The sequence below is a fragment of the Martes martes genome (assembly GCF_963455335.1).
Source record: "Martes martes genome assembly, chromosome: 5".
Lineage (NCBI taxonomy): Eukaryota > Metazoa > Chordata > Mammalia > Carnivora > Mustelidae > Martes > Martes martes.
In genome coordinates, this window is record NC_137892.1 from 22,693,732 (window position 1) to 22,718,908 (window position 25,177).

Here is a 25,177-nt window from a genome sequence, read left to right on the forward strand (position 1 = left end):
GCCAGAGCCTGTTTGTGTTGGTCTACATTAATTCAAGGAAAAAATGAAAAATAATTGTTGAATTGTGTGTCTGGGAAGTAAAGGAACTACGTTCTGGTGAACAGATAACAGATTCTGCCATAGTGGGAACTCCCAACGTCATTATCTTTAGATCTAAGTAGAGTTCCTGGAGAAGTTTGTGCCAGGTTCCTGCCTAGAGGGTGAAGAAGACCTGGTTTAGGTATTCTGGGAACTGACCGAAAAAAGGACTAGCAACAGGTATGTGTACATTTTCCTAAATTTTCTCTTTTTAGTACACTGTCTGTATTTGCTTTTTATTGCTGCTCTGACAAATGACCAAAAACGCAGTGGCTTAAAACAGTACAAACTTGTTATTATACAGCTCTGTGAGTTACAAGTCTGATATGGGATTTACTGGGCTCAAATATACATATCATTAAAGCTGCATCCCTTTCTGAAGGCTCTAGGAGAGAATCCATTTCCGTGCCTTTTCCAGCTCCCAGAGGCTGCCTGCATTCTTTGGCTCTTGACCTCTTCCTCCATCATCTAACCAACTGAATGACATCTCTTTGATTATTCTTTGGTCACATCTTCCTCTGACCACAGCCCAGGAAAGACTGTCTGATTTTAAGGAGCCACATGATTAGTTAGGTCCTATGAGATAATCTGGGATAATCTTTCCGAACTCGAGGTCATTACTTAATCACCCCTGTAAAGTCCTCTTTGTCATGTAAGGGGATATATTCATAGGCTCCAGGGATTAGGTTGTCATTTTTGGTGAGCCATTATTCTACCTACCGTAGTACCTCTTGCCCTCCAAAGACCCAAAGTTTTATCTACTCCTTGAAATAAGTTTACAGACTTTTCTTGGGGGATGGCAGAGGGAATTTAGTGGTCCTTCTACCTCAGAAAAAGTCCTCCTTATTTTACATTCTTTCCCAGAAGTACCTACAAGTACCAATTCTTGAGCCTTTGGCCATTTTGTGATACAGATTGGGTTAGTTCTTGGGTTTCTCTGTCATCAATTTGGGATTAGGTTTTCTGAGATTTACTTAATACTTGACCACTCATTCAGGCCACTTACTAAATTTTGTTACCCTGTCTTCTTTCTCAGTTTATGCCCTTAAAAGGGGATTTTGATACTGTTTTAGCTGGGTTTGAGAAGGCCACAAAAATAGATGTTTTTGTACATTTAACCTACTGTCTTAATTAGAACAGAGCTCATACCTTTAACTACACCATACTGCCTTTACTTTACTGCTTCCCTTTTTTGGAGTGTGTCATGTAATCCTGATGTTTGAAAATATAAATGAGTGTGGATCCCTTCTTCTACATTTGATGTTCATTTATTCAGTGTACTTATATTGGTGACTCTATGCCAGCCACTGTGTTCAGCATTTCACATTTAAAGAAGATTTGGAGGGGATTGGAGTCTGATAGAATTCAGATATCTCTACAAAGGAAATTTGAGCACACTGTTAAAAGTATATGTTAGGAATAAAAACAGTATCACGGAAGCACTGAGGAAGAAGGAAATAATTTTTTGCTGGGAAAGTAAGAAAACACTTGACAAACCATCATTTTTGATCTGAGGCTTAAAAGGCTGTTGCTAGAGAATGGGGTGAGAGAGTAGGAAAATAGGAAGGAAGTGCATGGTGAGAAGTTTGGTGCAGTTGAAGTGGATTATGTAGGAGAGAAGAGATAGATGATGAAAACTCATAGGTAGGTCAGGAATCGGCTTTGGAAGGATTTGTTTATGGCCTGCAGGGAGTTTGGATGTTAGATCAGATGGAATCCAGGGTACTAAGAAAGAAAGTAACAAATACTGTTATTTAGGAAGGAATTCTGGTCCCATGGGTGAGATGGTTTGGAGTGGAGAGACAGGTGGCAGAGTTCATGTTTAGGTGGTTCTTACAGTATTCTGGGTAAGAATAAGAATCTGAGTTGAGATAGTATCTGAATCCAGGTTTACTGTTGTTTCTGCAGTTGAGTTAACAGGACTTGGTGACCCAATAGACATGGAAAGTGAAAGGAAAGAAATCATCAAGATTTTTGGCTTAAGAGATAGGGTGAATGGTAATGCTGTTAAATGAGATTAGAAATACAGTAATAAAAATGGGTTTTGTTAAGAGGTACAAACTTCTAGTTAGAGTAAATATGTCATGGAGATGAAAGTACAGCCTACAGAATGTGGTCAGTGACATTGTAATGATGTTGAATGGTGACAGATGGTGACTATAATTACTGTGTTGAGTGTTGAGCAATGTATAGAATTGTCACATCACTTTTTGTACACCTGAAACTAATATAACATTGTATGTCAGTTGTACTTGAATTTAAAAAAGAAAGAAAACCAGGTTTTACTTTTTAAATTTTTTTAATTTTTTTTTTTTTTTTAGAAAAACAGGTTTTAGAAGAAATGTGATGTTTTTAGTCTTTCACATGTAAGTCTTTATATGACTTTATGGATTATAACTGGAGATGTCTGTAAGCTGAAAATATCTGTCACCAGTTCAGAAAAGAAGATAGATTTCTCTTAAGCACTAGGGATATAGGAGAATGAAAGATTAGGGAGATAGCATGGTCGAAGCCACAAGAGGAAGTAACGTCATCCAAGGGACATTGTTTAGCTCTAAATGAAGACTGGAAGGAGGTGGTGGAGATAGATGATCAAGCAAACCTAAGAAAGGAAGAGGGCAGCCTTCTTATACAGTGCTTTTTCTTTCTTCCTCCCTCACTCTTTTGCATATTTTTATGAAATATTGAATAGATGAGAAATAAATGTATATATTGAATATCTGCAAGATATAGAAACTAATACTTTAATTGCTGCATGTTCACTATCCCCTTTCAAAAAAGAATTAACAGTACCCTTGAAGTCTTTCTGCACCTCTCATCTTGTATCCTTTCCTCTGTGTATTTAAGAGATAACCACCACGTTCAATTTTTAAAAACCATTCTCATTTTTGTTTTACTACGTTTTTGTCTTCAAGCAGTTCACTGTTTAATTTTACATATTTTTGAACCTTTAAAAAGTAAAGTCATAGTATTTATATTCTTCTGTGACTTGATTTAAGAAAAATTCAACATTTCTCAGATTGTTACTGGTGTTTTTTATAGTTATAGTCATTCATTTTCATCGCTGTGTGATATTCCATGCAAGAATATAACACAGTTTATTTATACATTTTGCATTGATGGACATTTTACATTGTAATTTTTTTTGTTATTGTTATGAACTTTAGTGCTGCTATAAGCATTCTTGTAAACATATTCTTGAATTTCTTTAGTGTGTAACTAGGAGTTGAATGAATACCTTTGTCCTTGGGTATATTCATGTTACTAGGTGATGCTGGTCTGTTTCCAGAAATGGTTGTACCAATTTCAGTTCTTATAGTATGGGTGCTTTGTTGCTCTGTATTCTTGCCAATACTTGGTATTGTTAGACATATTTATATATCTTCATTGATAATATGGGTACTTAATGTTGTTATTGTAGTTTTTAACTAGTAGGGTTTTTTCCTTTTTTTATTTTTCTTTTTCTCCTGTATGAAGTTGAAATCTTTCATAGTTTATTTCCCATTCCAATTTCCTTTTCTTGATTATTTCTTAAGGTCTCTTTTGCCAAGTCATTTTTATTTTGAGATTTTATCTTTTTCTTACTGATGTCTTCTAAGTGTTTTTTATATATGCTGGGTATTATTCCTTTGTCAGTTTTTATGTACTGCAACTATATTCTTTGTGATTGTGGCTCCCCTTTCTTTTTCTGGAGTCTTTTGAGCATTAGGAATGCTTGCTTTTGATATGATCAAATTTGCCTGTCATTTTCTTTATGGTTAGCTTTATTTTGTGTCTTATTTAAGAGTCTAGCACTGTTACAAGGTCATAAAGATTTTTCTTATTATACTTTTAAAGCTTTATAATTTGAGCATTGACATTCATTTTTAACTAACCTGGGAGTGATTTTTTAGTGTAATGTCAGAGGTCTAAGTTCGCTGTAGTAAAATGAAAACAACAATTTTTATTCTGGCACCATTCATGGAAATGTCCTTTCTTACTCTACTGTTCTATAATGCCTATTCAGTGTTTTAAATTTAATTAACTTATATTTGTTTGGGTGTGTTTATGGTTCAGTTCCATTAGTCAGTTTCCCTATTTCTGCATCAGTATCATGTTATCTTAATTACTGTGGCTTTATCATAATTCTTACCTGCTCAAACAGGCCTACAGTCTACTCGAGGGTGTCTTGTCATTCTTGTCTTCTGATTTAATATATATGTTTTGGAATCAGATTCAGGTTATTAAGTTTTTCTCTCTCTGTTGGGATTTTGGTTAGAATTACCTTGATCCTTTGGAGCATTTTGGGAAGATTGAGAATCTTCATACTGTTGAAATGTTCAGTCTATAATCACTACATTTTTCCATTTACTGAGCTCTTCTATAATTTTTATCAGTAAAGACTTCCACAGAAGTCTTGCATGTTTTTGTTTGACTTATTCCTAGGCACTGCATGTTTTTTGATGGTATTGTATGTGGTATCTTTTTAAAATTATATCTTCCATCTGACAGTTGGAGAAGTTTAGAATTGCAACAGTTTTGTGTGCTGGCTCTGTCTTGTTATAGCTTTTAATTTTAACACTTTTGTGTAAATTATATTAGATTTTCTATGTGAAAAATCTTGTGGTCTGTGAATGACAGTTTTATTTCTTTCAAATTCTTTTATCTTTTATTTCTTTTTCTTGTTTTTCTTATACTGATGACGGCTGATATGGCACTGAATAGGAAAACCATTATCAGTTAACCTGTCTTGTTTCTGATCTTAGAGGAAGAGAGTGCCTAAACATTTTGTTTGTGCATATTTTTGCAAAAGGTATTTTTTGGATAGTCTTAATTAGAGGAAGTTCTCTTTTTTTTAATTTGCCAAGAGCTTTTTTTTAAATTCAAGAATTGATGTTCAATTTTATCAGATGCCTTTTCCGCATCTGTTGAAGTGACCTATGTTTTTCTCCCTCAATCTGTTAATGTAGAGAATTACGTCAATTTGTTTACTAATAATAAATCAACCAGACATTACTAGAATAAACCCATTTGGGTCATGATGTATTAATTTTTTTAATATTAATTTTTGTATGTATGCTTTTTGGTGAGATTGGCCTGCAGTGTTCATTTCTCATACATTCCTTGTTTGATTTTGTGTCAATGTTAGCTTCATAAAATGAATTGAGGATGTTAATTCTTTATCTGTGCTTTGGAAGAGTTGTGTAAGATTAGAATGATCTGTTTCTTGAATCATTGGTCATGCTTGGTGTTAAAGTCATCAGGGCTTGATTTATTTTTGGTAGAGAGATTTAAAATTATTGTTTATCTTCTTCATGATAATAGGATTATTAAAGTTTTTCTTTTTCTCCTTGGGACCATTTTATTAATTTTTTTTAAGGAATTTGCCACTTCATCTTGGATTTTTTTTTTTTTAAAGACTTTATTTACTTGTTTGACAGACAGAGATCACAAGTAGGCAGAGAGGCAGGCAAAGAGAGAGAGAGAGGAGGAAGCGGGCTTCCTACTAAGCAGAGAGCCGGATGTGGGGCTTGATCCCAGGACCCTTGGGATCATGACCTGAGCCAAAGGCAGCAGGTTTAACCCACTGAGCCACCCAGGCACCCCACTTCATCCTGGATTTTTAAACTTACCGGCTTATTATGTTCATCATATTAACTTATTATCTATTAAATCTCTGCAACATCTGTGACTAGGTCTCCCTTTGGATTGTTCATTGGTAGTGTATAGAAATACAGCAGATTTTTGAGTGTTGATTTTGTATCTTGAACTTTGGTAGATTTGTTTATTAGCTTTAACAGTTTTTTTCTGGATTCTTTAGACTTTTTTGGATATATGATCAATCTGTCATAGATGCCATCTGCGAATACAGATACTTTTACTTCTTAACAATTTGAATGCCTGTTTGAAATTTTAAAAAAACCTGTCCTTTTAATTATTGATTCTTTTACCTAATTGCAGTGTGCTTAGAGAATATAGTCTATGAAATCAGTACTTTGAAATTTGCTAATCATTCCCTTGATATTCTTCACAGTTTTATTTTCATTATATATATGTGTATCAAATACTACTTACTTTTACATATTTTTTAAAAGATTTTGTTTATTACTTTTACGTATTTTTAAAATTTATATTGTTGAATGATTACATGTCATTTTGTTGACTTGCTTTTTTCCCCGTGCTATAGACTGAGGTGTCTTTGTGTCCCCCGCAAATTCATATGTTGAAACCCTAACCCCCCAGTTTGATGGTATTTGGTACTGGGACTTTGGAAGGTATTTAGGTGTTTTCTCAAGTGATGATACCATTTGCGCTCCCACTTGGTGGGATGAGTTTCTTTGGTTCCACATCTTTGTCTACATGTGGTATTGTAAGACTTTTACACTTTGCTAATGTGATGCATGTGGAGTTATTTCATTGTGACTTTAATTTGTGTTTCACTTCATTGCCAGTGAGGGTTAACATCTTTTTTTTTTTTTTTAAAGTGGGGGAGGGACAGCAGGAGAAGTAGTGAGAGAATCTTAAGCAGGCTCCAGGCTCAGCATGGACCCTGAAGTGGGGCTCCATCTCATGACCCTGAGATCATAACCTGAGCCAAAACCAAGTCAGAGGCTTAACTAACTGAGCCACCCCAGGCCTTCCATGTCTTTTCATTTGTTTATGGACCATCATATTTCCTTTCCTATGAAATTCCTATTTGTGATTTTGCCCAGTTTTCTATTGAAGTGTTTGAGAAGCTGACTCTTTTTTACTAGCATGTGAATTGCTTGGGGATTTTAATATTTACTGAGCAAACTTTTGGTTTTAGGCTATGCTTATATGACTAATATGGATAGACTTATCTCAGTTTGCATTTAAACTTAATTGGAAGCTCTAAACTTCTATATTTTCCTTCTAATAAAATATAAATTAGCTACATGAATTATTTATAACTTCTCTGTTTCAGGTTACTCATTTGTAAAACAGTCGCCTTTGAGTTGTTACTATCTAGTGTCCCTTTTACTAGTAGTCTTTAATTCATCTGTCTAATATTTTCCTTCCTGGATTTTGAAATTGAGAAGTGTTAGTTTTATTGTAGTAGCAAACTGTAAAATGTTGGTTTTGTTTTGTTTTTACATTGAAAAGTGATGGGTTTTGTTTCTGTGAGATGTGGTATGTTAGCTCTCCAAGGACCTCCCTCATAGATTAATTTCCCTGACAGATAATACTGCCTTTTACTTTTAAAATTCTTAAAATGCTGTTAAACCTAGAAATTTAATCCTAACATATATAAATTATTCTTTCTCAGAGTGAAGATACACAACAGCAAATCATCAGGGAGACATTCCATTTGGTATCTAAGAGAGATGAAAATGTTTGTAATTTCCTAGAAGGAGGATTGTAAGTAAAGTATTTCATGGACATTTCTAATCTTTGACTATATGATTGAAATATATACTGTTTAATTATTGGTTACGGTAAAAATTTCCTAATTTTGATTAATTGGATGAGGAGATTAATTATCATCTATGTTAGCTATAAATATAACTTAAAGAATTTTTTAAAGATATGTAGTCTTTTTTTTCCTTAAAAAATGTTACAGAAGCATTTTATGTAAATGTACTATATTCATGTGGCAAAAATTCAAACGTTACAGAGACATGTAAAATTAATTATAAACTAAGTCTCCCTTTCCTAACTTTAATCTTTCTCACTTTCTTGTGTATCCTTCTAGAAAATTAATTTTTCATTAACTAACATATAAAGATATAACCTTAAAAAAATTTTACTTACAGGATCACACTAGGTGTGCTGGTTTGCATGTTGCTCATTTTCACTTAATATTTTTAGAAGTTTTGCATATAAACACATTTAGGGCTACGTCATTCTTTTTAATGACTAGAGGGTATTCCTTGGGGTGAATAGACCTGTTCATAACAACTTATGAATTCTTTTATTATAAGCAGACTGAAATCTGCTTTTCTTTTTTTTTTTTTTAATTTTATTTATTTATTTGACAGATCACAAGTAGGCAGAGAGGCAGGCAGAGAGACAGAGGAGGAAGCAGGCTCCCTGCGGAGCAGAGAGCCCACTGTGGGGCTTGATCCCAGGACCCTGGGATCATGACCTGAGCCAAAGGCAGAGGCTTTAACCCACTGAGCCACCCAGGCGCCCCTGAAATCTGCTTTTCAAATAAATATCTGTGTGCATGTATATGTATCTATATATAGGTATATCTGCATATAGGTAGAATTCATCTAAAGAGTTTACTATTTTTAAAATGAATAAATAAAAATTAGTTATAATTAGCTTGCCAACTATTATAAATAAATACTTTTAAATTAGTGGGTTCCATGAAAGCAGTTTTATAAATGTTCCTGCTCATGTTAATATAATCAATTTCTTAATAAGATATTTCTTCATTGACAAGTCAAGAACTAAACTTTAGCTGAGCCCCATTATGAAAAATTATATATTAGGCAGAGAGACCTATACTTTTCTGCATTTTAATGTGTATGATATATATTTTGAAAAGTAGCTTGGATAATAGAAAATCCATTCTTACTTGACCATACATCACTGTTTATCACATAGAAAGTTTACTTGCATTTCTTAAAGGGTTAGATTGTGCTGCGGTTCAGTCTACACGTACACACTTAAAATTTATAAATTTTGCTATTGCCTCCAGACCTCCCAGTTTAATAGTTGAGACAGGTGTACCTGCTTTGTGTTTTTCGTATTTTAATTGTGCTTTATGTCTGCCACACATCTGCAGGAGTTGAGTGGTCTCTGCCATTACCACTTTTCTTCATCTCAGCATTTTATTCTCTCGCAGGGACTTGTCACCCAGCACAGGGCACCAAAGGTGATGGTCATGCAAGAACCTGGCTCTTCCCAGGCAGGGCACTGTGCGAACTAGAAATCAGGGCTCAAGTCTGTGATCATTCTTTTCCAGGCTTACAAAAAGTAGAAGGCAAACATTGTATCAGAGATGAGGCTACACAGCTGATTCAGGCCTAGTTTTGTGACTAACAAAGCTGGTTTTCTTGGTCAGGTCACTTCTTGTACCTTGGTTTTCCCCCCTGTAATATGAGATATTTAAAGTAAGGGGGGGGGGGCCTGGGTGGCTCAGAGGGTTAAAGCCTCTGCCTTCGGCTCAGGTCATGATCCCAAGGTCCTGGATCAAGCCCCGCATCGGGCTCTCTCCTTGGCGGGGAGCCTGCTTCCTCCTCTCTCTCTCTGTCTGCCTCTCTGCCTACCTGTGATCTCTCTCTGTTGAAAAAATAAATAAAATCTTTAAAAAAAAAATAAAGTAAGGGGGGTTTTAAAATTCTGTGGTTTTATATGGTATGTTGCCTTCCATACAAGAATTTGAATCAGTATTTATCAGTGTTGCACTCTAGTTTGAAGATAAAATTACATTTTAAAAGGCAAAGTATGTACTTGTCATGCTATATATTAAGTCTTTGCTTTCTTTTAATGGCATGGATTGTCATTTTGAAACTTACAGTTCTCAATAGTTTGCTCTTCTTTTACAGTAGAGCTGAACAAAAGTTTAAGTTAATCACTAAATTGCTGATTCAGGATGAACTGAATCCTGCTGTGAGTGTTCTTTTTTGTGTCTTCTCAGGAACAATCGCCATCATAGTCTATAAAAATCATCTCAGAGATTCTTTAAATTGCACATACATATTTTTAATCGAATATCTTTTCTAGAAATATGTCTAGCATAGTAGTCATTCTTAATTCTTGTCAAAAATCGTTTCCACTTTTGCTATAAGAAGGCATGAAAGAAGTGGGTACTTAAAGAAGTTGTTTCTCTGGACTTGTGAATTCAGTGTTAGTTTTACAGAGTTAAGAAATAGATGCTATTTTCCTGTGTCTTGTTTGAGTCTTCTCTTAGCTTTGATTACATTTGGCCTTGATTTTATTTTATATTAGGTTTAAAGGTCTTTTAAGAAGGTAAACTAATTACTGTAAATGTAACTATGAAATAGCTAAACTAGAAAAACATAAGGTGTTTGAAATGAGTCCTAAATTACTGTTTTTAAAATGCTGACATTCTAGTCAGTGTAAATAAAAATGTTTGATGAAAGAATAGAGTATTTCTTACCTAAGTTTTTTGCATTTATATTTCAAAATAAAATGTATTTTTAGAGGAGATTTTGAAGGTAAATTTCTCTAAAACTTAACTAATGTTATTTTTTTTTCTCCCCAGTTAATAGTCAGCTGTGAGCTGTATAACTTACTGTGACTTACATAGTTAAATCTAATAAGCATTTAAAAATGCCCTGTGACCTGGTTCCTGCCTACTTCTGTTTGTTTACTAATCTTTTCTTGTCCATGCACCCTCTTTCTCTTCCTTGAACATACATATTTTGTTCTTGATGACCTGGCCTTTTTATTAGCTATCACCTTTGCCTGAAATGCTCTTCTCTAAATTTTTTCAAGGCGAACTCCTTACCATTAGCTCTCAGCCTAAATGTCACTCCTAAGATTTCATCTTAGGCGGCAGATCCATCAGTACAGAATCATCCTGTTTGGAATCTCCATGTAGTGCCTTCTACTCTGACCATTTTTTCTTATTTATTTGTTTACTGTTCCTTTATCCACTATCTGTAGCTGGCAAATGGTAGGTACTCAGTGGATAGTTTAATGAACGGATGAACTAATATTAAGCACCAGCTTCTTTTGTTATCGCTGAAGAAAACAGCCATGTTAATTCACTAAGTCTCTTAAGTTCACTCGAATGCTACAGCTTTACATGCTATGCCCAAGCATCTTATAAAAGGTTTTAAACAAATTGCCAGTTTGTTTGAGCTAATGAAAATGTGTTTTGTTTTATTCCTATAACGTTCCAATTTTTGTTTTGTCATTTAGGTTAATTGGAGGATCTGATAACAAACTGATTTATAGACATTATGCAACATTATATTTTGTCTTCTGTGTGGATTCTTCAGAAAGTGAACTTGGCATTTTAGATCTAATTCAAGTAAGTTAACACTCTCTTAATAACAGTTGTGGCGTTTATATATTTTAAAACTTGTATGTTCTTAATTTTCTAAAATGATGTTCTGTTTGGTAAGAAAGAATTTGTTCCGTAGTAGAGATTGGATGAGTAAAACAAGGTCTAGGGATGCTGAAACACATTGGCAATTTTAATCTGATTAAGACTAATCACAGCAAATTTCATCATGCTCTTTCTTCCTTTTCATGTAAGTCATGCAAGAAGTCTCAGATTCATGGATCTCTTACCATGTGTATCCAGATCTGATCCCCAAACCCACCCCTCCTTGCCTCCTGAAAATCTACCATTATGTCCCTGGAACTCAGGGTCAGTCATAATCAAATTCCTTTTTATCTTCAGCCTCTTTATTAATATTGCCTTCACTTTTTTGCTTTAAATTGAATTGGGCTTCCCTACTGACACTACCTGTAACTGTCTCAAGTAGTAGCGGTTATCCTGCTTTCTTTGTAGTGCTGAGCCATGAGGTGTTTTCTTTGCTTCTTGTTGCTTTTTCCAGACCATTCTCTCTTCAAAAATGCCTCCAAACTTTATTTCTTGTGTTTAAACCTATACACCTTCTACCCACCCTGTTTCAGTAATCTCTCATCCCCACCTCATATTCATTGGGGATTTTATCAAAAACTTTCAAAGGTCTGAGATTTACCTTCCTTGCAAGTTACTTGCACATTAACTACCACAGTGTCATGGATGCTGGCAGAAGACAGGAGACTTCTGGGTCGGAATCAAAGGACTTACTCTGAATAGCACAAGCAGCAGACACAGTAACAGCATTTGCTTACTACACTGGTTCCCCAGGTCCCAATTTCCACAGTCACCAAAGGGTGTGACTTGAAGACGGCCAGGTGATACCTGTACCCACAGTGAATTGAGTTATAGGAGAGGAACTAGAATCTTTTATATTGGACCCAAATCATGTCTGCTCATGTCCTGGAGGAAGAGTGTATCTTCCATGGGTGTAGATAAACCTGCCATTTGTTTTGAAGAGAGATACTATTTTTCAGGGCTGTTTGCTTATTTATATAAGCTTGCTTGCAGAGAAAGTCTGCAATGATGGCAGTCATTGCACTTGTGCTCACTTATGTGCAGAAATGTCAGAGTGATGAGGAATTGTCTCCTATCAGATTGTGGTCTTAGTTCACTGGCATTCACTCCAGTACTACTTGGGTTCTAATTCGTGGTGATTTCATTATTCCATTTTCCTGGGGATAATTCTTCCAGTACTTTGGTGTCTTCAGACCCGGAGTTCCTCTTCATTGAATTTTTGCCTCTGCCCACCTTGCTACTCATTTCCAGACCTTGTTTTTATCCAAAGTGCCATCCCTCCAGAGTCTCAATTGCAGTTTCCTTTCTGTCTACCACCTCTTATCTTTTCGTATCACAATTTCTGTTACTCCGCTAATTCCCTGGGCCTGTTGGGACCTTCAGTCTTCTAAATAAAGCATTTTTTCACTGTCCCTTGTCCTCCTGATGTCTTACTTTCCTTACCCAGTCTAAATCCCACCATCAGTCATGGTACTCATAGTCTTGTATATATTCAGCACTTTCCTTGTACCCATACTTCTAATGTAGTTAAAGAAAAAAAAAGTAACCATACTCTAGGTCTCACCTTGTATTTATGATCTCTAAACTCAATGAGTCCTTAGTGCTACCCGGTAATCCTGTTTCCCTGGTCCATCTCCGTCCCAGACTCCTAGACAACAGCTGAGATATGTTCTCCTTTCTCAAACCTCTGGTGCTTCTAGCATCTTGCTTCCTTCTTCAGTGAGAGAATAGAAGCCGGCAGAAGAGAACATCACCTATTTACATGCTAGTCTTTTCCTTGTGGCTCTGACAGTTCTCCCTCTTTCTTCTATATCCTTTTTCCTCTCCTTTTCTGGTCATTGATCTAGCTGTTCTATGTTCTCCCATTAAAAGCAAAAGTCCTGTCCTTACTTCCCTCTCCAGCCTCTGGCTCATTTCTTTCCCATCCTTTATGTTGAAATGCCTTTAAAAAGTTGTCTGTGCACACTTGTCTCAAATATTTCTTCTCCCCTTTGCTCTTAAACACACTCGATTCAGGTTTTCTGCTCTTTTGTTGCTGAATCCAAAGATTCTCATCAGTCCTTCTTTTTTTTATTAAGACTTTTTATTCATCTCTTCATGAAAATACTTTTTTCCCCTGGCTTCTAGGATGCTGTACTTGCCGGGTTTTCGTGGACCTCTTCAGTTGCTTAATTTCAGTGTGGTGGTCTCTCGTATCTCTTCTTCAGCAGCCTAGAGGAGACACAGGATCTGACCGCATACTACTCCCTGCATGGCCGTAACCATGTTAGTGCAAGCCACCATCAGCTTTCCCCTGGACTGTTATTATAACAGTTTCCTGACTGTTCTCCATGCTTCTACCACCTTTTCCCCTCTCTGCCTAGTAAAACAGCCAGTGATACTGTTGAAATAGGTCATAGCTCACATTCTGAATTCATCAGTGGCTTCCCTTCTCACTCAAAGGAAAAGCCAACTTCCTTACACATGACCCATGAGGCCCCACAAGCTCTGACTCCCCTGCTGTTTCTCAAATACACCAGGCATTCTTCTCTTCTCTCAGAGCCTTTGTATTTGTTGGTCTTTGTATCTAGATCGTTCTTCGATTTGGTATTCCCATTGTTCTCTAGCTCCATCATTCTTTCAGGTTTTGACCCAGATGTCACCTTTCAATATCGTTTTCTTTGGTCCTTTCTAAAAATTTTCCCTCTCTCACATTTTTAACTCCTCTCTTGCTTTTTAGTACTTTAGTACTTTTCCTAAGTACATATCTCCGTCTAACATACTATATATTTGATTTAATTTGTGTTGTTCATTGTCATTTTCCCTTAACAAGAATGTAAGCTCAGTGAGGGCCAGGTTTTTTTTTTATTTTGTTCACTGGTTTGTCCCCAGGGCATAGAATGGCAACTGGCACGTAGTAGGTCCTCAACATACAGTTGTTGAATGAATGTATTTAGTGCCTTATATTTAGCATTCTGTGTAAACAACTGACAACAAAACCCAAAGACTGAGTAGAAGCAGGAGAGTCAGTTAGAAAAATAAAATACAGTTGCTACATGCTAGTAATATTTTGTTTTGTGTTTTTATCTGAGCACTAGTTACATTGGTGAAAATCTGGAAGCTCTGTATACAGTTGAGATTTCTGTGCTTTCTGTTTGTGGTATTTCCGTAACAAATTAATACATTTAATTCTGACACAATAAGCAAATGTAACTGCTACAAGTGATTGTATTGGGTTAAGATTATCATGAGGGAATGCTGTGCGCTTGTTTTTTTTCTCTTTCTTGACCCCAGACAGGGCAAAAACAGGCACATGGTGTAGGCACATTGTAGCAGATTGGAGAAAGCTGCACATAAAAAGGAAATTTTTTGTACCAAACAAGTTTCATGGTTTTGAAATCAGCAAGAAGGGAGCCTGCTTTGAGATGTAGTTAGTGTGATGGAGTAAATGAGGAATTAACCAAAGCACAAAACTTTGGTAGTAATTCTGAGTACCAAAGCATAGAAATAGTAAAAGTGGCTAGAAATGAAAAAAAAAAAAAAAAAAAAGACAATGAAGAAAATGAAATGAAAAAAGATGACAAGTGATAAATGGAGCTATTAATATGCCAGAATACTCTCAATCTATAATTCTTAACCTAGGTTTTGAGAAAGAGGTAGGTACCTGAGCTACGTGAAACCACAAAGTATAACTAGATAAAGAAGATGTGGTATACACACACACACACACACACACACACACACACACAAATTTTACTCAGCCATCAGAAATGAAATCTGGCCATTTGCAACAGTGTGGATGGAACTAGAGGGTATTAGGCTAAGTGAAATAAGTCAGTCAGAGAAGGACAATTATCATATGATCTCACTGACATGTGGAATTTAAGAAACAAAACAGAATATCATAGGGAAAGGAAGGGAAAAATGAAACAAGACAAAACCAGAGAGGGAGACAAACCATAAGAGACTCTTAATCATAGGAAACAAACTGAGAGTTGCTGGAGGGGAGGAAGGGGGGGCGGATAGGGTCACTGGGTGATACCCATTAAGGAGGGCACGTGATGTAATGAGCAATGGGTGTTTTATATAAGACCGATGAATCACTGACCTCTACCTCTGAAACCAATAATACAGTCTATGTTAATTGATTGAATTTAAATTTAAAAAACAAATGAAAAAAATTTTTAAAAAAAGGGAGAAATTCTTTACAAAAAGCTGGATCTTTATTCAGGTAGTTCTGAGTCCTTAATTATTAAAACTTTCCTAAAACAGAGTCACATGACTAGATATCTACATACACGAACCCCATGAATACATTTTTTAAAATTTTTAAAAAAAGAAACCACAAAGTAATCATAGCAAACATTCTTGCTGTTTTCCATTGTTTAATTGGTGGTGAAAAAATAATACCATTAAGATAAATATGTATGTATGTGTGTGTGTGTGTGTGTGTGTATATATATATATATATATATGTAAGAAGATAAATGTGTGTATTATGTGGTAGAAGAGAAATTTTTATACTGTTTAAACCTGTAAGGGCAGACATCAAAGAAATTTTGAGTTTGAGATGAATATGCCTCACGATCCCATGGATAGATACTCTCTTCCTGGGCCCTCCTTGAGAACCACTGCTAAGCTGTGTTTTGTTTTCCCAAAGACTTCTCTAGTGAAGAAAGAAAAGCAAACCTTTAAGTATGGATTAGTAACAGGGTTTATCAGAACCCTATATTGTATCCATTTATATTTGTTCATTAACACACTTCTTGGTTTATCCCATAAAGTAGTAGTTAATTCACTGCACTATTATTTCATAGAAGCTATGTGTTTTTTAGAAAATGATTTTTAATATGAAACTGCTTTCAGTTTCTTTCTCGGTTATCCACAGCTGAAGGGAGTGGTGGGCATTCACACTACATTCCAAAACACTGTATTTTTCTGAGCTAGCTGCTAATGTTACAGGAGGAAAAAAAGAAAAACAATCTGTTTAAAATGCCCTCTGTATTGAAGAGAAAGCTTTCATTGAAGAAAGACTAAAACAGATGTGGATTTTCCTAGAGACAAATTGGCCGTATTTTATGCTTGTATCCTGGGATTTAAGCCATCATCTTTGATTATTTTTTGATGCTGTGGGTCATCTTAATTGTTATGATAGCGTAATTGTTATATCTCAGAAGAAAATTACGTGGGTAGTTGTCAGAGAACAAATATCCTACATTGTATCTGAAGTAAATTTTATCATGTGTTTGTGGAAAGTGGAAAATAGGTCTTGTGTTTTGTAAAATATTTTAGCCATTGCTGTTCAAATGCTGATCATTAGTCTTGATATTAGGTAAGACACAGAAAAGAGGGTTTCGGGAGAATTGTGTCATCTTCCATTATTGATGTAGGCTAGAACTATTTTTATAACTGGGTGCAATTTAGTTATCATAACGTTGGTAGATCATGTCTTTAAAAAAAGTTCTGTAATTTACCTTACAGGGACTAATTCTACCACTACCACAAACATGTTGGAAGTTCTGTAGTTGCTCTCTTTCCCCTGTGATCACCATGGATCATTAAATCATTACAAGGGAGTGCTGAGCATGCGTGAGTCAGTCACTCTAAAAATATTGGTAAAATGAACAAAGATGGAAGGGACTAGCTCACTGTTTCTGCTTTGGTTTCATGAAATAGCTAATCAGAGCTAATTTAGAATTGATTTTCTTACTTTGTCCATCTTTTTAGCTTTGAGGAAGACAAGTATAATGTAAAAAGTAGAAATGGAAAATTATAAAGCAAGAGAATTTAGATCAAAACCACTTGGTCTTGCATTTCTTCCAAGAATGGATCAAGAAAACTTAAACATCAATATATAAAAAATAAACGTGTGAAGTTTTGCTTTTTTAAAATGTTGAAATGGTACCATTCAAATGATCATTGGAAACATGTTTTTATGTGTTTATATGCAAAGGTTTTGTGTTTCTAAGGTATGCATATGTTGTCCCAGATTTGACTTTATCTCTTGTGTGAAATCTGAGAGAAGGCATCATTAGTAAATTCCATGTGGAATTTGTACCCCTCTGTCACCAAAGTGAGTAATCAGCTTCTGTTTTCTTTTGTTTCTTTTTTTATTTCTTTGTAAGTAAGTTGGAAAAAAGGTGATCGTTTTTTGTTTCTGATATATACTATTTTAGTGTGTTATCAACAACCATGTAAGTGCATTTCAGAGCTGGAGGCTGGCTTTTTTTAGTCTTTCTGTTGTAGCATGTCTTCATTGGAAGTGTTAAAATATTTACAGAGTGAGAATGAGAAGTTCATTAAATATTAACGTTGGTTGTTTGAGTTATTTATAAGCAGTCATATTGTCCTCAATTAATTTATTATGCCAACCTAATAATAAAGAGAGGCTTTGAAGTTCACTAGATAATTCCAAATTCTGTTACAGTTTTCTGTACCACATGTAACAATTACATCAGCATGAATCTTGTTCAGTTGTGGTCAGGAAAAAAATGGAGAACTAACAGCTGAACTTCTCTTTAGGTTTAAAAAGATGTTTGACCGTGGCCTTACCATATGGAGTTAAACTAGAGCTCCATGCATAGCATTGTTACCACAATCCTGAGCCTTAGACTGGTTTTTATGAAATTATTTTACTTAATGGTGGTGAATGCCAATTTAGTATGATATTGAGCATCTCATTTAATCTCAATAGACCTTTTTTTTTTTCACCTGAATAAAGTATGCCTATTTTAATATGCTGCCTATAAAACCTCATGGGGTTGTTAGAAAGATCAGTGAATCAAGCAAGCTAGTCGTGGTTAAAGCCATTCAGCCTCTGCTTCGTACTGGCTGTGTAACTTTGGGCAAGTTATTTTACGTCTTTGTCTCTCATTTTCCTCACCTGCAAAATGGGAGTGATGGTAATAATACCAGTTCATAGAGTAGGTGCAAGCATTAAAAACAATACTGTACATAGAGCTCATGGCTAAATGACTGACATGTAGTTGTCAGTCAGTGCTTTTTAGCTAACATTATCACTAAAACATATATTTATAAGGAAGGCATATAAAGTATTATTTCATTAGTATGCAAATTGAATAGGATAAAGAAGTCCTTTTATCTTTCTTTTTCATTTTTATGAGAATTTGATAATCTTTTTATCCTCTATGTTGTGTAATAGCTTGGGATGAATTTTATATGGTGATAGAGTTATCTGCTAAGAAACTGACCTAATTGGAGGACCTTGTAAGCCAAGAATTCTTTTTTTTTTTTTAAAGATTTTATTTATTAGAGAGAGAGAGAGCACAGGCAGACAGAGTGGCAGGCAGAGGCAGAGGGCGAAGCAGGCTCCCTGCCGAGCAAGGGGCCCGATGTGGGACTCGATCCCAGGACGCTGGGATCATGACCTGAGCCGAAGGCAGCCGCTTAACCAACTGAGCCACCCAGGCGTCCCTAAGCCAAGAATTCTTAACTGACAAAAGACCCTGTGATCTTCCGTTTATTGCATAGGAAATGATGCTGGGTGGGTGCTACTGGACAGAGAATGGTGTGCTGGTGGAGGCCTCACTGCCTTCCACCATATGTCATTGTTCGCTTTTGTTATAAGGGTAGGCTTGAAAGTGCCTTGTTAAGTAGTACACTGCTTAAACTTTGGGCTGTATAGGTTTTATTTATTTATTTATTTATTTATTTATTTATAATTTTATTTTATTTTTTCAGTGTTCCAAGATTCATTGTGCACCACACCCAGTGCTCTATGCAATACGTGCCCTCCTTAGTACCCACCACCAGGCTCACCCAACCCCCCACCCCCTCCCTTCCAAAACCCTCAGTTTCTTTCTGAGAGTCCACAGTCTCTCATGGTTTGTCTCCCCCTCCAAAATCCCCCCGACTCACTTCTCCTTCCCATCTCCCAGTGTCCTCTGTGTTATTCCTTATGCTCCACAAGTAAGTGAAACCATATGATAATTGACTTTCTCTGCTTGGCTTTTTCACTCAGCATAATCTCTTCCATTCCTGTCCATGTTGATACAAAAGTTGTGTAGTCATCCTTTTTGATGGAGGCATAATATTCCATTGTATATATGGACCACATCTTCATCCATTCATCCATTGAAGGGCACCTTGGCTCCTTCCACAGTTTGGCGACTGTGGCCATTGCTGCTATGAACATTGGGGTACAGATGGCCCTTCTTTTCACTACATCTGTATCTTTGGGGTAAATACCCAGTAGTGCAATTGCAGGGTCATAGGGTAGCTCTATTTTTAATTTCTTAAGGAATCTCCACTGTTTTCCAAAGTGGCTGCACCAATTTGCATTCCACCAATAGTGTAAGAGGGTTCCCTTTTCTCCACATCCTCTCCAACACTTCTTCTTTCTTTTCTTGTTAATTTTGGCCATTCTAACTGGTGTATGTGGTTTTGATTTGAATTTCCCTAATGGTTGATGATGATGAACATTTTTTCTTCTGCATGTTAGCCATTTTTATGTCTTCTTTGAAGAAGTGTCTGTTCATGTCTTCTGCCCATTTTTTGTTGTGATTATCTGGGTTATTTTGATGTTGAGTTTGAGGAGTTCTTTATAGGTCTTGGATATCAGCCCTTTGTCTGTAGTGTCATTTGCTAATATCTTCTCCCATTCCCTCCCAAACAAAAGATTGCCTCTTTGTTTTGTTGACTGTTTCCTATGCTGTGCAGAAGCTTTTTATCTTAAGTCCCAAAAGTTCGTTTTCGCTTTTGTTTCCTTTGCCTTCGGAGACATGTATTGAAGTTGCTGTGGCCGATGTTGAAGAGGTTACTGCTTATGTTCTCCTCTAGGATTTTGATGGATTCCTGCCACACGTTGAGGTCTTTTATCCATTTCGAGTTTATCTTTGTGTATGGTGTAAGAGAATGGTTGAGTTTCACTCTTCTACACATAGCTGTTCAGTTTTTCCAGGACCATTTATTGAAGAGACTGTCTTTTTTCCACTGGATATTTTTTCCTGCTTTGTCGAAGATTATTTGACCATAGAGTTGCAGGTCCATATCTGGGCTCTCTTCTCTATTCCACTGGTCTGTGTGTCTTTTTTGTGCCAGTACCATGCTGTCTTGGTGATCACAGCTTTGTAGTAAAGCTTGAAATCAGGCAACGTGATGCCCCCAGCTTTGTTTTTCTTTTTCAACATTTCCTCAGCAATTTGGAGTCTTTTCTGGTTCCATACAAATTTTAGGATTGTTTGTTCCAGCTCTTCGAAGAATGCCAGGGGAACTTTTATCAGGATGGCATTGAAAGTGTAGATTGCTCTGGGCAGTATAGACATTTTAACAATATTTATTTTTCTGATCCATGAGCATGGAATGCCTTTCCATCTTTTTGTGTCTTTTTCAATTTCTTTCATGAATGTTCTGTAGTTCCTTGAGTACAGATCCTTTACCTCTTTGGTTAGGTTTATTCCAAGGTATCTTATGGTTCTTGGTGCTATAGTAAATGGAATTGATTCTCTAATTTCCCTTTCTATATTTTCATTGTTAGTGTGTAAGAAAGCAACTGATTTCTGTGCATTGACTTTGTATCCTGCCACGTTACTGAATTGCTGTATGAGTTCTAGTAGTTTGGGGGTGGAGTCTTTTGGGTTTTCCATATAAAGTATCATGTCATCTGCAAAGGGAGAGGGTTTGACTTCTTCTTTGCCAGTTTGAATATCTTTTATTTCTTTTTGTTGTCTGAGTGTTATTTCTTGGATTTCTAGTACTATGTTGAACAACAGTGGTGAGAATGGACATCCTTGTTGTGTTCCCAATCTCAAAGGGAAGGCTGTCAGCTTTCCCCATTGAGAATGGTATTCGCTGTGGGTTTTTCATAGATTTTATGAAGTTGAGGAATGTTCCCTCTATCCCTATACTTTGAAGAGTTTTAATCAGGAATGAATGCTATATTTTGTCAAATGCTTTTTCTGCATCAATTGCGAGGATTGTGTGGTTCTTCTCTCTTCTCTTATTGATTTGTTCTGTCAAGTTGATTGATTTGTGTATGTTGAACCACCCTTGCATCCCAGGGATAAATCTCACCTGGTCATGGTGGATAATACTTTTTTTTTTTTAAAGATTTTATTTATTTATTTGACAGACAGTGATCACAAGTAGGCAGAGAGGCAGGCCTAGAGAGAGGAAGGGAAGCAGCCTCCCTGCTGAGCAGAGAGCCTGATGCGGGACTCGATCCCAGGTACCTGGGATCATGACCTGAGCCAAAGGCAGAGGCTTTAACCCACTGAGCCACCTAGGTGCTCTGGATAATACTTTTAATGTACCGTTGTTGGATCCTATTAGCTGGGATCTTGTTGAGAATCTTGGCATCCATATTCATCAGGGATACTGGTCTGAAATTCTTTTTAATGTGGTCTTTGCCTGGTTTGGGGATCAGGGTTAGTGCTGGCTTCATAGAGTCTGGAAGTTTTCCTTCTGTTTCTATTTTTTGAAACAGCTTCAGGAGAATAGGTATTATTTCTTCTTTGAATGTTTGGTAGAATTCCCCAGGGAATCCATCAGGGCTCTTGTTTTTTGGTGGGGGGGGGGGGGGCTTTGATCATTGCTTCAATCTCGTTACTAGATATTGGTCTATTCAGGTTGTCAATTTCTTCCTGTTTCAGTCTTGGAAGTATATAGGTTTCCAGGAATGTATCCATTTCATCTAGGTTTCTTAACTTATTGGCATATATCTGTTGATCATAATTTCTGATGATTATTTCTGTTTCCTTGGTGTTGGTCGTGATCTCTCCCCTTTCACTCATAATTTCATTAATTTGGGTCCTCTCTCTTTTCTTTTGGATTAGTTTGGCCAGTGGTTTATCGATCTTATTAATTCTTTCAAAGAACCAGCTTCTAGTGTCATTGATGTTATTTTTTTTTTAAGATTTTATTTATTTATTTGACAGAGAGAGATCAGAAGTAGGCAGAGAGGCAGGTAGAAAGAGAGAGAGAGGAGGAAGCAGGTTACCCTCCAAGCAGAGATCCCGATGTGGGACTCAATCCCAGGACCCTGAGATCATGACCTGAGCCGAAGGCAGAGGCTTAATCCACTGAGCCACCCAGGCAACCTTATTGATGTTATTTTTTTTTTAAGATTTTATTTATTTATTTGTCAGAGAGAGTGAGCACAGGCAGACAGAGTGGCAGGCAGAGGCAGAGGGAGAAGCAGGCTCCCTGCTGAGCAAGGAGGCAGATGTGGGACTTGATCCCAGGACGCTGGGATCATGACCTGAGCCGAAGGCAGTCGCTTAACCAATTGAGCCACCCAGGCATCCCTCATTGATGTTATTTTTAAGAATTATCTGGGAAGACCAGCAGACTGGTACTTGGGAACCATGGGGAATAAACCCCTGGTCTCAGGGGAGGGTGAGTTCTGGTGCAGTTCCTCTTGCTGGAGAAAGAAGGTGCCCTGGCCCAGTTGGCTTATTTTCCAGGCACTCCAGAGTGAATGCTCAGGATCATTTTAGGAAGATTTTACCTGCTATACCATACTATTACCAGAGTATTAAAACTTTCTTTTTTCAGTAAGATTCACTTTTTTTAAAAAAAGATTCACTTCTTGTATATATGTGGGAAACCAAAAAATATTTCTACAAACAATTTGAGTCAGACACTTAAGAGTGATTCATCATTCCTGAAACTCTTTTCCTGTTTTATTTTCGTTGAGAAGTCTTTTTTCCAGTAACTGCAAATGTAGTATTCACTTTTCTCTTGATTACATTGCTACTTCTTGATAAATCCTGGTATTGAATTTGATGATACTATGCTAATTTACGTGTTTGTTCACATCTCAGCTGCCCTCTTGGGAGGCATCACAGAGCCAAGTTGGTGTTTGGAGTCAGATGGCATGGGTTTGAATACTGGCTCTGTCATCTAATAGTTACTTTGAGCACATTACTTACTCATATCCATTCCCAATTCTCTTGTCTGTAGGTGCTGATACACGTAGCTACCCTATCAACATTGTCTTAAGAATTAGAGCTAAAGTATATAGTTAGCATAGGGCCTAGAATATAGTAGACATAGTATTTAATTCAGAGTGGTGAAATGAAGGAAGTATTTTGGAACTCAGGTACTTAAAGTCAGAATTTTGGAGGGGGAAATAACTTAAAATTTATCCCCCCCCCTTTTTTAAAAGATTTTATTTATTTATTTTTAGAGCATGCAGTGTATGTGCTTGTGAGAGTTGGAGGGAATGGGCGGAGGGAGAGAGAAAATCTTAAGCAGACTCCATGCTGAGTGTGGAGCCCAATGTGGATCCCCATCCCACAACCCTGAGATCATGACCTGAGCTGAAACCAAGAAACAGATGCACCTGAGCCACCCAAGTGCCCCTATTGTTTCTCCTTCTAAAGCAGGTTTGAGAGAAAAACTCAACTTATGTTGGTGTTTTTCTTTGATTTAAGGTGAATTCCTTATTTCCCATAATGGAATGGTAAGTTTTTAGGGAGGAATTGGGCATAGAGGAGGAGAGGGGCCCTTTGAGCTTGGTTTTTCAGATTTTCTTTTTCCTTAAAATTGTTTAAAACTTATATGGAAATTATTTCAGACTTACAAAAGAGCAGCAAATACAATACAAAGGATTCTTGCATTTCATACCTTCTCCCACATTCCCTAACTTTAACTTCTGTAACCACAGTACGCAGTACACGTGATTAAAATCAGGAAATCAGCATTGATAGAATACTATTATCTAATCTGCAGATCTTATTCAGAATTTGCCAGTGGTCCATTGATGTCATTCTTCTTGTTTAGGGTTTAATTCTGATTACATATTGCATTTAGTTTTCATGTCTCCTGAATCTTCTTTACTCTGTAATAGTTCATCTTTGTCTTTCATGCTTTCCATGTCCTTCAAACTGTGATCCTTTGAAGAGTACCAGCAGATTATTTTGTAGAACTTTACTCTGTTTGGGTGTACCACAGAAGTACTTTTATGTCCTTCACAGGGCATCGTATCAGGGATCTCATTTTGTCTTGTTACTTGTGATATTTATTCTGATCCCTTGTGTAAGACGGTGCCTGCCAGGTTTCTGTACTCTAAACTTCCATGGTCTCTTTTTACTTTAAAGTATCTCAGGAGGAATAATTTTGAGGCCATGTAAGTGTGGTTTTTTCCTAGTCATAGCTTTGGTCATTCATTTTAGCATCTCTCGATGATTCTTGCCTGAAGGAATTACTGTTGTGGTGTTTGCCAAATGGTGATTTTTCCATTACACCCTCTGTATTGATTGGCTGAAATTATGTAAGGAAAATCTTTGTACGTTTTGCACTTATTTTCTTTTGTTTTAAGTCAGTGCCCAAAATATTAATTGTACCATATACATTGAAGAAGATATTTGAAATATAATTTTTAACAATTTGTGTCAATACAAGTTTTTAAAAATCTCCCATGTAGCTTCTGTGCACAAAAATAATTTGGAGGCTACTTTCATTTTCAAAATTAATATTTGATTTAGCAGCCTTGTACATTCAAAATCCTGGTTCTTCCTTAGACTTCTAAATCCAACATATAAAACATACTAAGTCCGTTTAGTGGATTGGCTCCAAAGTAATTAAATTTCCTATAGTACAAGTAGTTTCTGCTGTGCACAGTTACGGTTTTCATGTGGGTGGTGGAAGTATGGAAAGTTAAAATTTTTGCTTTATATTATTCTGTATTTTCCCAAGTTTCTAAATAACCACTTCTTACTACATTAAAAATCAAGTACTATTTTCTTTTGTTGGAGGCAGTATGCCTAGTGAATAAGAATTTGGGTTCTGCAGAGAGACTTTCTCCTACCTCACTGTTTTAGTAGTTAGTTGACTTTTTGCCTTTCATCACCCTTCTGCAAGTGGTTGATAATAAAAGTACCTGTCTTATGAGATTATCATGAAGGATTAAATAAAATAATATATTTAATGGGGCACCTGGGTGGCTCAGTGGGTTAAAGCCTCTGCCTTCGGCTCGGGTCATGATCCCAGGGTCCTGGGATCAAGCCCCGCATCAGGCTCTGCTCGGCAGGGAGCCTGCTTCCTCCTCTCTCTCTCTCTCTGCTTCTCCCCTCCTTGTGATCTCTGTCAAATAAATAAATAAAAATATTTTAAAAAATAAATAAAATA

The 25,177-nt window shown here is 36.4% G+C and overlaps 1 protein-coding gene across 2 annotated transcripts in view; it reads left to right on the forward strand.

Annotated features, from left to right (window-relative positions):
• AP3S1 (adaptor related protein complex 3 subunit sigma 1) overlaps window positions 1-25,177 on the forward strand; it is a 75,474-nt gene that overhangs the window by 15,790 nt on the left and 34,507 nt on the right. For both annotated transcript variants that reach the window (XM_080804053.1, XM_080804054.1), the window contains exons 2-3: window positions 7,346-7,437; window positions 10,918-11,029. In XM_080804053.1, coding sequence (XP_080660179.1) covers window positions 7,346-7,437; window positions 10,918-11,029 — 204 coding nt within the window. The remainder of the gene's footprint in view (window positions 1-7,345; window positions 7,438-10,917; window positions 11,030-25,177) is intronic.